At 37.1% G+C, this 13583-nt stretch overlaps 2 protein-coding genes across 2 annotated transcripts; both read right to left on the bottom strand.

Moving 5' to 3' along the window:
- Positions 1–1179: 1179 nt before the first annotated feature.
- On the bottom strand, positions 1180–13314 carry LOC139713828 (uncharacterized). The gene is made up of 4 exons (XM_071625537.1): positions 13207–13314; positions 4640–4864; positions 3680–3774; positions 1180–3134 (listed from the first exon to the last, which is right to left on the bottom strand). Exons 2-4 carry the CDS (start codon positions 4847–4849, stop codon positions 2975–2977), a joined length of 465 nt encoding a protein of 154 aa, XP_071481638.1. The 5' UTR covers positions 4850–4864; positions 13207–13314; the 3' UTR covers positions 1180–2974.
- LOC139713818 (uncharacterized) lies at positions 9316–11170 on the bottom strand. The gene has a single exon (XM_071625526.1). It carries the CDS (start codon positions 11064–11066, stop codon positions 10074–10076), a length of 993 nt encoding a protein of 330 aa, XP_071481627.1. The 5' UTR covers positions 11067–11170; the 3' UTR covers positions 9316–10073.
- Positions 13315–13583: the final 269 nt, after the last annotated feature.

Here is a 13583-nt window from a genome sequence, read left to right as displayed (position 1 = left end):
ACCCTTGCAATTTTCAAAATGTGATCATTTTGCACTCGCAGAGATACCGAAACCAGCGAGAATTTGGCTTGCCATAGAACCAGTAGCGTTCCCAATGTGTGGAATGTGGGGCGGAAGTTGGTCGTTATTGTCCGTTATTATTGTGAATAATGTGAATGTCATTGTGAATATCATTGTGAATGCTACTGGTTCTATGGTAAGCCGAATTCTCGATGGTTTCGATGATCACATTTTGAAAATTGCAAGGGTTGACAAAAATGGTCCTGAAATCATAACGCACCAACCAAATTTAAGAATTTGGTGTCATTCTATTGGAAAATGAATGGCCTTCAAAACATTGTGCAAAAATAATGACATATTTGCAACAATATTGCTGAAATTAAACATCTTAGGTGTTCCGTTCTTTATGGGCCATCCTGTATATGATATATATATATATATATATATATATATATATATATATATATATATATGTATATATATATATATATATATATATATATATATATATAGGTCTAGTATTTATTCATGTTTGTAGTCTGCGAGTTGGTACCAATACAGAATAGATGACAAAGGAGAGGAGTACGGCATTTTCAAGTCAAACAGTGATATTTTTCAATACCAAATTTCGACGCATTTATACATCGTAAGTAAGAAAAAAACACACCACAAATTGAAATATTTGATAAATATCATGACAATTAATTAGATAGGATGTTTGTATATTCATTTATATTATAAGTAACGTTTTTTTTTTTAGTGGAGTGCTAAGATTTTATGTTTAGGTTTATACAAGGAAAAAAGAATTTGAGATTTAGTTTATTGTTAGTGTATAGATATTATATAAGATTTGATGTTATATGATTTGATATTGTTAATGGATTGTTGTTAATTTTAATGAGAAAGTTAAAGTGAAGTTTTTTGGAGGAGAAATTAAGGTGTAAAATGAATTAATGGGTAATGGAATAAAATAAAGGTATAAGAAAGATAGGAAGGGAAGGTAGGGAGAGAGAAGAGAGAGAGAGGGAGGGAGAGGTTGAAGAGAACGATTTGTATAGTAAAAGGTAAAGAGATAAAAAAAAATAGAATGAGATAAGGTTGCATTATTATGATAGAAAGGTATGTTTTCAAATAAAATATTGCATATTTTAATTTGTTCGTGTATGAATATATTTTTTGGTAAATTTGTTTGTGATTATGTTACTGTACTTGTCGAGTGTGTTTCTTACTATGTAAGATGCATTTTACATGTTTTTCTGTATTGTCCTTTGTCTTTGCCTTGTGCCTCCTGTTGTTTAATCCAGGAGACAACCTTGGCCTTTCATGTTACATTGTTTGTTGGTATGATAAAGAATGTTGAACCAAAAAAAAAACTGTGATAAATGAGTTATTATTGACAGATATAATAAAGGGTTTGAAAAACCAAGTACTGTGACTTCACTTTGAAAGTTCACTGAGTCTAACATATTTGATATTGAATTGAGGCATAAACCTGACTTTACCTATGACACCCCAGATTCATGAAATGATTACATCAATCATAGACGTATACATAATTCTAATGTTTGATAAAATTTGATCATAATAACTGGCAGAGAACACAACAAGGGGTTAAATACCCAACACGGACACGTCGAACCATAGAAATGCATATCCATATCTTCACTGTGACAATAGGCATGATAGGAAAATGTTCGACGGTCTTTAGCTAGACTTACTGTATGAATCGAGAGTGATTCATTCCCAACGTATAGAAATGACACAGCCGTTTCTGAAACATGAATATGATATTCTCTTTTCTGCTCAATAAAACAAAGAAATGTAGTCTTTTCTCTCTATTTACTACACAAGAGAAAGTAAAAGTCTGTATTTATTCACTCATTAACAACGATCTAACCTATCAATAACGTCAGATCTCAGTGTTTGTTAGTTTGTCCGAAAGTCATGGCGTTTGTGTCCACCAAGTCAAATCGAATGTGTGAAGTGAACAAAAAAAAAATGGTTAGGCAATTTGCATCATTCAAAAATCAATATATCAGCATATTCTGTAATAGAGAAAAAAGATCATTGTTTCAATACCATCAGGCTATGTACTGTATAAATGAAATACATCTATCCTTCAAAAGGGTTATCCCACGAGATCGACATCTACGAGTCATACAGTCCACGAGTTCGACATTGATAAAAAAGGTTCATGTGTCATACAGCATACGAGTTCGACACTAGGCCTATAAAGCCCATGAGTTCGACTCTAGGTATTAAAAATGAGCCCACGAATTAAACAGACACAACAAGGGGCTTAATGTGTCAGTCTCGTGGGCCTTCTTTGCTTGGTGTCGAACTTATGGGCTGTATGACTCGTGGGCTGCGTGACTCATGGGTGTCGGCTTCGTGACGTTCAACCCCTATCAAGAGCGACTGAAATAGTGAGAAATTCTTGAAAGACGTTTTGTATGACAAGTCATGATCCATCATGAAAATTGCGTATCAAGCACTAGACAAAATGTGATCTTTCTGGAAAATCTAAGAAGCCACTTACAAGGGCTTTTGTCTAGCTGCGTTGTTGTTTTTGCTTTGCTTTGTTTTGATTTTTTTTTAGGGAACGAAAAGAAGAAGCAAAACATTAAGTTGGTGTTCTATTCTACACAAGAAGCTGAAAAAAATGAAGGTTTTTGAAAAGGTTTGCCTCTAAAGAGTCCATAATAGGCTACTTGTTCCGTCCCTGCTATTGATCAAAATATAGGAATGCGGATGATTCAATGCGATTCCTGCAGAGACAAGAAAGAAAGAAAGAAAGAAAGAAAGAAAGAAAGAAAGAAAGAAAAAAGAAAGAAAGAAAGAAAAAAGTTTCCTGGATCATGATGTAGGGTCTACACTGTTTGACTGATCTCAAAATCGTCACATTTCTACACACGATAATAACTATTGCTTTGTTCTATTCTGCACGAATTGCCATATCCCTCAAAATCTTACTCTAGTTGGTGGTTGAAGACCTCTTTTTCCAGCACTGAGTTTTGCCGTATTCACATTTCTCACAGAGACTACTTTCATGAGGAGGTCCAGCTCGACGTCCGCCATCGTCGTCGTCGACGTCATCATCGTGCCTGAGCATCGGATTCCGGAATTTTTTCTCTCTGTGTATTGACGGGATAAAGTCGTGGAAAGGGAGTGCAAACTGTGAAATGTTGGATGATGTGCAAGCAGCTGATTCTTTTGGGGGGCTGGGGAGGGGAACGGGGAGGGGGACAAACGCATGAGTTTGATACAGGCATTGTGCGCATTTGATTGTTATTGTTAAATGAATATGCCAAAGTTCCATCAGGACTTATATATCTTTTTTTCAAATACTCCAAAATGTTCAGTTTTAGCCAAAAGATTATACCACATAATATCGTCACATCATGATACAGTGTATTCAGCGAAATTGATTTAGGTCTCGGGAAGTTAATTATCATCTTCAATGTATAACATTTTGCTCATAATATGAGTTATATAGGTTTATATAAATTTAAGTAATTTAAGTTTATACTATAAACCTATCTACACGAAAGTAAGAATAAATGTACTTAAAAACAACATTTTTTTTTCACGTTTATGAGCTTGTTGGCTTGTTGTAAGTGAGGGACATCAGACCGTACCAAAGTATGTGTCAAAATGATCAGCAACGCTGTTAACTTACTGCTCTATGGCCTTTTCGACGAGCGACTTGAAATCCACATCTTTAAAGGACATTACATTTGGCGTATCACACTTCTTGCACTTTTGCTTCCAGATCTGTATAACAATAACGAATGGAAATTTAGGAGAATGACACCTCTCCAACACGTGTGATAAATCGATACCTATCATAACACTATAATATTAACAACTGAAGGTGTTGAAAGACTAAACAGGATTAATATTCCGATGTATGTTAAGAATGTATCGCCATTGATTCGTTCAACTATTGTTTTTGTTCGTGATTGTTATTACATGTTATATGTCATAATAACAAGTCCTCAAATAATCAGTTAGTTTATCTTTTGACGTGTGTAGATAAAGGATGTACCTTTCTCAAAATGATGTAGTGTCGTATAATAAAGTAGCAGCAATCATTTCTGGTGAGTAAAGGGTTGTAGATTAACTGCTGAGAACATGTTTTATATTTTGCCTATACTATACCAATTGGTAGTCGTGAGGTTTAATGATTTCAACGCCTCTTTTCAAAGCTTTCTCTTGGTTTTATTGATTTTAATGAAACTTCTTCTACTCTGTTTGCTTAGTTTGAGATTGTACTATATAATTATCATGAGCTATACATACCTGACAACAGGTCGTGTCGTTCATCAACAGGGTGTCGGTTATCCCCCCCCCCCCCCTCAAGTTACGGGCCTGAAACAGTGTATCATCTTCACGAATGATTGCCCAATTGGCAGACTGCACTGCCAAAACACTGATCTCGCTGGTGTGTTACCAATGCAAATACTGTACCAAAACAACTACTATTTCGACGTATTCATTTCTTGCCTCCACATGCCAACAGCACGTTGAGACAGACTGTACCCCTAACGTACAGAAATTTGCAAACAAATTAAGTGAGTTAACTAAGTAAGCGTGGAATACATTTTGAGAGGAAAGGTTTTAGGTGTTTGCCACTTACTTTGTCCACCTTCTGTCTCTTTAAGTCAATGACGACATGAGCTCGGTAGCTACTCCAGTTCCGCGCGCATCCACTGCAATGCCCCACTGCGAATCCACGGACCCCCTGTCTGGCTGTCCTCACGGGAATCTCCTCGGGAAATACACCCTCCGAATCCATTACGTCTCTGATCGCGTCAGAATACTGGCTGTACTCTTCCAACTCTGCCATGGCTGGCGCTCAACTCTGAAGATTTTTTTTTCAGCAAAAATGCGATACAATGGCGTAAGCACAAGTGCCCGGGAGCAGGCCAAATTTTGTGAATACTATTCCGAGTCAATGTAAGGTGCTTTTATGTTTGTTTGTTTTTAACATTAGGGGCAAGAAATACCTTGTGATAGTAACAGCTCGGTGACCAAGGAAAGAACCCTCAATCCTCATAAGTATTTTTAAGTTAGCAAAACGCAACTTAAAACCAAGGATGATGTAATGCTCAAAAACTAGCACATCGGGTTATTAAGTGATAAAGGGATTGTACAGTCTTTGGTTCAGATGGGGGTTCAGGTTTTCAACTTTTTTGAGGATTTTTTTAAAATGAGAAAACTGTTATGAAATGTGAAAAGAAATGTATTTCTAAAATGAATTCAAAGTTTAGTTGATGAAAATTCTTTTTGAAATTGCTGAGATATCCAAAAGAAAGCTATCCTAATAATAGGTGGGACCCAAAATCAATTAGAATTGCTTTCTTTTACTTTTTTTTTATATCTCAGCCAGTTGAGAACGGATTTGCATCGAATAAAGTTTGAATTCCTACTAGAATTGTATGCACTCTGATATTTTATAAAGTGATTTCTAAGTTTCTCGCAGAAAGTTAAAATATGAATCCTCACCTCAAACAATATCATAATCATCCCTTTTTTTTTCTTTTACAAATTTATTTATTTCCTCTTCATTATACAACATAACATACAAAATCATATTACAAATCATGTTTTGTTTAACAAATTAACAACAACAACAACAACAACAGTAAAAGATGGGTATCAAACTCTTCAACAATTGAACAATATCCTAAAGATACAGTCAGCTCTCGTTACAATAAACTCCTTGGGCCCAGCGAAATCACCGTGATCTTGTCACTTTTGAAACCTTGCCGTATCCAGGGCGCAAATACCTCTGAATAGGAAAATTTTCAAACCCTGGGACCCCCAAAAAACTACCCCATCACGTCGGGGTTCTGCCATATGGATATTCTTTATCACGAGAGTCGACTGTATGTTCTTCTACAATGACCTAAAAAATATTTTCTACAGGGGACCATTTCTTATAATGAAAATTTAATTTGTTTGTTCGTTTTGCAATGTTGGATTCTATATATCGGATATTAACAATAAATGCTGTCAATCCATGAAATTTCACACCTGTATCTTTGCATCTCTGAATATATATGTACCTTTTGTATAACAATATTAAATGATTCAATAAACTCCTGTGGGGCCCTTTCCAGTCTTTGATGAATCCAAACATTACTCTAATTCTTGTACAATCCTCTAATTTGACATGAAAGATCGTACCAATTTCATCCACAAATTTTTGAAGTAATTCTTTGGCAGCTTTACAATAAAAAAACAGATGTACAGGGGTCTCAGCACATGACTTACAAAGCGTACACAACTCTGATTCTGATATTTTCATCTTAAACAATCTTTCATTTGTGTAAAGTATATTATGCGACAACTTGAACTGAAATTCTCTCAATTTTACTTCAATTGTACATGTAAATGGCAACATATATATTTGTGTCCAATCTTCTGGTTGAATTCCATACTTGCCAGCAAAAACTGTTTCGCAAACAGGTCTTGATTTAATCTCTTTTAAAAATTCCTCATATATTGGTTTTGATTTCACATTTTGTAACTGTGAAATAATAAGATCCTTTTGTTTTTGAGCCACTTCTTCTTTCCAAAACATCTCCAATAGGAGTGTATTGAAGGAACATTTCGAGTATTTTTGAACAGAGTCTACAATTGCCATATACATCATATTATATTTGCTTGGCACTCCTTTCCTTAACCAAAATTCAAAATCAATGAGCCGTCCATCAATACTAAATATTTGATATATATAACATAAACCTGCTTCAAAAAACGGGCTGCTGAATATTGAGTGCTTATCAATCAAAATATTCTGGTTATTCCATACTGGTTGTTGTAGGATGTCTGCTTGGCTATTTTCATCACCAATAAAATCCTCATGTATGTTTGTCTTTAACCATATTTGTAGAATATTCTCATAGAATGGAGGGATACCCCTCTTATCAATAGTTTCAAGGGAATAATTACTTTGAAACACTAGAATTCCACCAAGCCTTTTTAAGAAATAATCTCCCAATAGCACCCATTGATGGTTACGATTTCCATAATATCTTTTAACCCACTTAACTAACTGCGTATCAATCATACATTGTAAATTGGGGAATTTGAGACCACCCTCAGCATATTGTGCATACATAGTTGACCTTGAAATCTTATCTGGGCCATTCCATAAAAATGAAAACATTAACTTCTCTACTTCTTTCACAAAATCTTGAGGAATTTCAATGTTTGACATCAAATAAATTATCTTAGACATAATAAATGTTTTCAAAATTTGAATTTTACCAATTAACGTTAAATTACGATTTTTCCAAATAAAAAATGTTCTCTTAATCTCACCCAATCGATCTTCAAAGTTTCTTCGGATTGCTTCTTTTTTGTCATATGAAAACCAGATTCCAAGAATTCTAAGACCATTGTCTGTCCACTTTATCATCTGTGGCTTTTCTTTCGATAGTCTATCATTTCCTATCCACATTCCTTCTGATTTGCTTCGGTTGAGGCAAAGGCCTGATATCTCAGAAAATTCTTGAAAGCTTTCTAGTAATACTGATAATGATTCTGTATCCTTACAAAAACATGTTATATCATCAGCGTAAGCTGTATATTTAATCTGTTTTCCGAGCATCTCCATTCCAATAATATTTGGATTATTTAACAATCTCATTAGATATATCTCGAGCCCTAATATGAATAAAAGGGGGGCAAGGGGGTCGCCTTGGCGAACACCCCTTCCAATTTCAAAATAACCAGTGGTAAAGCCATTTATCAATACACAGCTATTTATACCTGCATGCAATGTTCTCACCCATTGTATCATTGACGGACCAAAATTAAGACATTCTAAACACTGTAATAAATACCTATGACTGAGTGAATCAAATGCTTTGGTAAGATCTAATGCTAACACAATTCCAGATACATTGTTGGCATCTGCATAAAACATTAAATCTGAAATCAGTCTTATACCTTCACCTATATATCTGCCTTTAATAAATGCTGTTTGCTGAGGATTTATCAAATTACCAATAATTTTGGACATACGTTTCGCTAAACATTTAGAAAGTATCTTTGCATCCACATTTATTAAAGTGATTGGTCGCCAATTGCCCAATAATCTCTTATCTTTATTGGATTTAGGAATCAATTTAATTATTCCTTGCCTCTGTGACACGGACATACTTCCTTTTTCAAAAGCATGATTAAATGATCCTATTAGTTCTTTAGAAATCAAAGGCCAAAATGTCTCATAAAATTCCACCGATAAGCCATCATTACCAGGTGTTTTATTTTTTGACATCCCAAGGAGGACTTCCCTTGCCTCTTCATGTGTTATCAGGCCTTCACAAGAGGCCTTTTCATCTTCCGTGAGGTGTTTTAAGCAGGAACTTTTTATGTAATCATAACTCACTTTGTCAGACACTGTATCCCTGTTTTCAAACTGTTTACCAAAAGATTTCATCACAAAATTTCGTATATGATGGGGATGTTCAATAAGTTCCTCACCTGTATCTAATACATCTATGTTTGTACTCTGTGCTTGTGTCTTTTCCAATGATAAAAAATATTTTGTACTCTTCTCTCCTTTCTCGTACCAGGTACATCTTGAACGTAATATGGCCCCCTCTGCTAAATAATTGTACATGCAGTTAAGTTCCTGTTCAATTTTCTCTTTCTTATCCCATTTTTGCTCATTCATTTCTGTCGGGTCCATGTCATTTATTATTTTCAATTCTTGTTCTAATTCTTTTCTTCTAATTTCTTTTATATTTTTCTTCCTTTTAGAAAATGTGATTGTAAATTCTCGTATTTTGAATTTTAACCAATCCCATAATTTTCCTTTATCATTTTTATCTTCCCATTCATTTACCCACATCTCATAATGTCCCTTTAAATTTTCAACATACTCAACATCACTAAGTAAACTGTTATTAAACTTCCAATAAGATGGGCCCACAGTGTACTCTTTAATTCTCAGATGTAAATTCACAAAATCATGATCTGACAAAACACAGGGGACCATATCACAATCTGTCACCATATTTTGTACAGACTCATGGATTAACCAGAAATCCAGTCTTGACTGAACACAAGGATTGGAGCGTCTCCAAGTAAATCGTCTTAATAACGGGTTCTTGTCTCTCCAGATATCTATTACATGATAAACGTTTTTAATATTTTCTATTATTTCACAAGAGTGCTTCCAAGTGGATTTCATATTACCGCCCTCTCGGTCCAATGCCAAATTTTGAATAAAATTAAAATCTCCCCCTATTAATATTGTCTGTTCAGCATCATAATATTCTTGTATAGTCAAGTCTACAGCTTTAAAAAAATGCATGTGATCTTTTTCATTATTTGGTGCATATACATTACATATCATAAATTTTTTTCCATATACTTCCATTTTAACCAACAAAAATCTCCCGTTAGAATCTTTCACTGTCTCTATCAATTTTATATGTGGGGTTTTCCGAAATATGATACACACTCCCCTACTAGAGGAGGTTCCATGACTGAATACAATATCGGCTCTTAATTGGTTCTTCCATAAACTTTCATCCTTATCAGTCGAATGGGTTTCCTGTAATAAAATAATATCCTTTTTTAATTTGGATAAAAAACAAAAATATTTTTTCCTGGCTTTAAAGTCCCCTAGCCCATTAACATTATGGGTCATTAACTTCAGATCCTTATACATATTTCACAAGTAGGTAACCTTGTAAATTCTTATGACCCACCATGATCAAGACAAAACAGACAACAAAACATTGGCAATGAAAAAAACACACATACAATTTGCATGAAATCGAATAAAACATGATCACAAGGAATCCAAGTGCCCCTGGGCATCTTCACAGTTATTTTTTCCTCAGGTTGGCAAAAACAAATGATTTTCCTTATCACTTAATCACATGAAAAGTGTATCTTGTCTTCGGAGATATCAACTGTTAATATACTGCTGGCATGACAGGGTGCCGACTGCTGAGCTATCGCAGTCGTGTCAAGAGTTTTTCAAAGTATTTCGTATTTTGTTAGACCATTGTCTACTGTGCAAAAGCAAACTGCCAATATCCATTCTATCTTGTGGTGTGCTGCTTGTACTCCACTTCTTTTCCGCTCTCAGTCTCCCTGTAAAACAATCGCGCCGGATATTTGAAGTACACCTTTCGCTTTGGGTCCTCCTCTTTCAGCTTTCGTTTCAGTGGCAGCAATTTCCTCCTGCTTTCTCGCACTTCTACCGGCAGCATCTCATCGACAAATATCTGGTGATCCTTTCCGTTGTGCTGAAAAGGCCTCTCCTTCAAATATCTGCGGGCACTGCTGATCACTGTTTGTCTGGTTGTGTATCTACTGAAAGCTACCACAACTGGGCGAGGAGGGCCGGGTTTTGGCCTGATGCGGCCTGTGCGATGAGCTCTTTCAATGCTCACTTCACCTTCCATTTGCATATTTGACTTGGCAAATTCTTTGATCAATTGCTCACACTTCCCAGCGTTTTCAGCACCTTCAGGAAACCCGTAAAACACAGCCGTATTCCTCATCTCTCTCGCAGTGAGGTCAACAAGACGCTCTCTCAATTTCATATTCTCCTTTTCTTGCTTGTTTACTTGGTCCTGTAACTGTTTGATATCAAAACGGCACGACTCTTGCTCCTCTTTCAAGTTACTGATTTCTTTCTCATTTGTTTCAATCTTACCAAGAGCTGTGTCCAACCTGGATGTGAGATTGGAGTTCATTTCGTCTATCTTGTGGATAAGGGCCGCGAGTAGTTCATCTGTGGTTGACTTCTCCCCGTCTACTCGTCGTTTTTTCTCAAGCGAGGAGCGTGGAGGTGATTCCGCCGACGCGCCCGGGCTGGTTCCCTCCATATCTCGGTGAAGTGGTTTCACTACCGTGTGCACTGCCGAGTCAGTTAAGCCGTGTGCATTATCACTGTCACTGTGTTCTTGCGTAGCCTTCTCCGTAGTAGCGTCGCTAAAATCCATCTTAGGGTCAAAATCCTCCTTTTCCTTGAAATAATGGGAGATTGTAACGACTCCTTGTTCTAAGCTCCTTTTTCTCGATGTCATTTTGACTTTTCAAACTGTAATAGGCGAAATGAGCTGCAATTTTATTTCCTCCTAATGCCTCCGTAACACTCAGGCACGTCCTAACCGCACAGCGCCATCTTGGATTCCTTCTAATCAGGCGCGCCGGAAGCAGTTTTGGATTGGGGGGGCAAACATTGGAGGGGGCTCAAGATTAGACCATGCATATGTTACACAATATTCACATACACACACACACACACACACGCACGCACACACATCTATTATATATATATATATATATATATATATATATATATATGTGTGTGTGTGTGTGTGTGTGTGTGTGTGTGTGTGTGTAAAGTGGCGTACGGTGGGTCGAAACATGGGGGAACCATAAAGTAATTTTGACGGTCTGTATGCTTGTGCGTGTGTGCGTGAGCAATAATGGGACTACAATACATTACGGAATGTGATACATTCAACAACGCAGTCATTGAGGAACATTGTAAGTTTTCCTTACATGGATTATGGAATGACGGTGTGAAACGATCGACAAATTATATACCGTCAGCAACATAAGGTGAATGGCATAACAATAAAATGCGAGCGAGCGAAGCGAGCGAGCTTGAAAATTTTGATATTCTACAGTTCCAAAACTGGAGTTTTAATTGTAGCTATATATTTCGCTTTGGAAATAAATGGGGGCGCATTGGGCGCAACTGCTGGCAATTATTGGCAGCAACATTAGGAGAATGGCATAACGATTCAATGCGAGCGAGCGAAGCGAGCAAGCTTGAAAATTTTGACATTCTACAGTCCCAAAACTGGGGTTTGTAGCTATATCTTTCACTTTGGAAATTAATGGGGCGGCGCATCGGGCGCAACTGCTGGCAATTCCACTGGCAGCAACATTAGGAGAGTGGCATAACGATTCAATGCGAGCGAGCAAAGCGAGCGAGCTTGAGAATTTTGAAATTTTACAGTCCCAAAACTCCCGTTTGTAGCTATATATTTCGCTTTGGAAATTAAGGAGGGGGGGGGGCCATCGGGCGCAACTGCTGGTAATTACTGGCAGCAACGTTAGGAGAGTGGCATAACGATTCAATGCGAGCGAGCGAAGCGAGCGAGCTTGAAAATGTTAACATGTTACAGTCCCCAAACTCCAATTTGTAACTATACCTTTCGCTTTGGAAATTAAGGGGGGGGGGGCATCGGGCGCAACTGCTGGTAATCACTGTCAGCAACATTAGGAGAGTGGCATAACGATTCAATGCGAGCGAGCGAAGCGAGCGAGCTTGAAAATTTTGACATTTTACAGTCCCAAAACTCCCGTTTGTAGCTATATTTATCTTTCGCTTTGGAAATTAAGGGTTGGGGGCATCGGGCGCAACTACTGGCAATTACTGTCAGCAACATTAGGAGAATGGCATAACGATTCAATGCGAGCGAGCTTGAAAATTTTGACATTCTAGAGTCCAACAACTGCCGTCGTAGCTATGTTTTTCGCTTTAGAAATTAAGGGGGAGGCGCACCGGGCTCAACTGCTGGATGCGAGCGAGCGAAGCGAGCGAGCTTGAAAATTTTGACATTTTACAGTCCAAAAGCTGCCGTTTGTAGCCATATTTTTTCCCTTTTATTCATACAGTATACATATTTATTTTATTTTCTTTGTTTATTCATTTATTTTTATTATTATTATTTTTTTTTTTTTTTGGGGGGGGGGGGCTTTTTGGGGGGGCAAAAATGCGTTTTGCCCCCCCACTTTTTGGATTGGGGGGGCGGCCGCCCCCCCTGCCCCCCCACTTCCGGCGCCTATGCTTCTAATCATCCCTTTGGGACATTTATTTATTTTTGTAATACAGCAAGCATTTTTAACGACTTTCTTACATTCGAGTGGCTTTACTTTTTCTCACTAATTTAGTTTTATTTCCGCTGATGACACGAAGATACGAACATGGTACCAATGTTTCATCCAAGTTATCTTGCGTGTTGGTCAAAATTTATAAAACAGCACAATATCTTTCGAGATGTGGTGTGTGGTATACATTCCTATGGTTATAGGCGGGGTAGAGTAGACCGAAAAGGCACCTACTCGGGAAATAGATGAAAAAAAAACCCAGAAGTTAAGTCACACTTATAAACCAATGAAGAAAGCAAATCTTACGCAATTCATTCTTACCTTTCCCTTAAAATTGCCTTCCGACACTGGTGTTGGTATGGAAATGTAGGTTCCTTCGAAAGTAGTGTCCAGACACTATAATCGTAACAATCCTTCACAGGCGTCGATATCATTTGTTTATGACGTGTACGCGAGTAACAATAGCAGTTACAATGAAAGCATCGAATTGCTTGGGAATTCCCCCGTATACAAAAATAGCGCGTCGGCTGCTTGACGTAGTTAATTGTTGTGCGTGCACATTAGTTAAATAATTTTTTGTAGGTTTGTGGTTCCTGTGTGGTTCCAGTGGCTGTTCAGAATTAATGGGAGCACCTTGAATCATTGCAAGAATGCATAGCAGTGTTTGTTGTCAATGTCCCACAAACAGTTGCTGAGTC

This window comes from Diadema antillarum, unplaced genomic scaffold (assembly GCF_040938485.1).
Source record: "Diadema antillarum isolate AM-2024a unplaced genomic scaffold, OU_Dant_1.0 scf00000044, whole genome shotgun sequence".
NCBI classification, from domain to species: Eukaryota; Metazoa; Echinodermata; class Echinoidea; order Diadematoida; family Diadematidae; genus Diadema; species Diadema antillarum.
Note: the sequence above shows the minus strand (reverse complement) of the source record. Positions and strands in the feature narration are given on the sequence as shown.

What these genes read in the sequence shown, in the direction of transcription:
- LOC139713818 (XM_071625526.1), bottom strand. Translation starts at nt 11,066, where the DNA reads ATGACATCGAGAAAAAGGAGCTTAGAACAAGGAGTCGTTACAATCTCC.
- LOC139713828 (XM_071625537.1), bottom strand. Translation starts at nt 4,849, where the DNA reads ATGGCAGAGTTGGAAGAGTACAGCCAGTATTCTGACGCGATCAGAGAC. An exon ending in AGAGACAGAAGGTGGACAAA is followed by an intron (nt 3,775 to 4,639) that starts GTAAGTGGCAAA and finishes ATTGTTATACAG; the next exon opens with ATCTGGAAGCAAAAGTGCAA. An exon ending in GTCGAAAAGGCCATAGAGCA is followed by an intron (nt 3,135 to 3,679) that starts GTAAGTTAACAG and finishes GTCAATACACAG; the next exon opens with AGAGAAAAAATTCCGGAATC.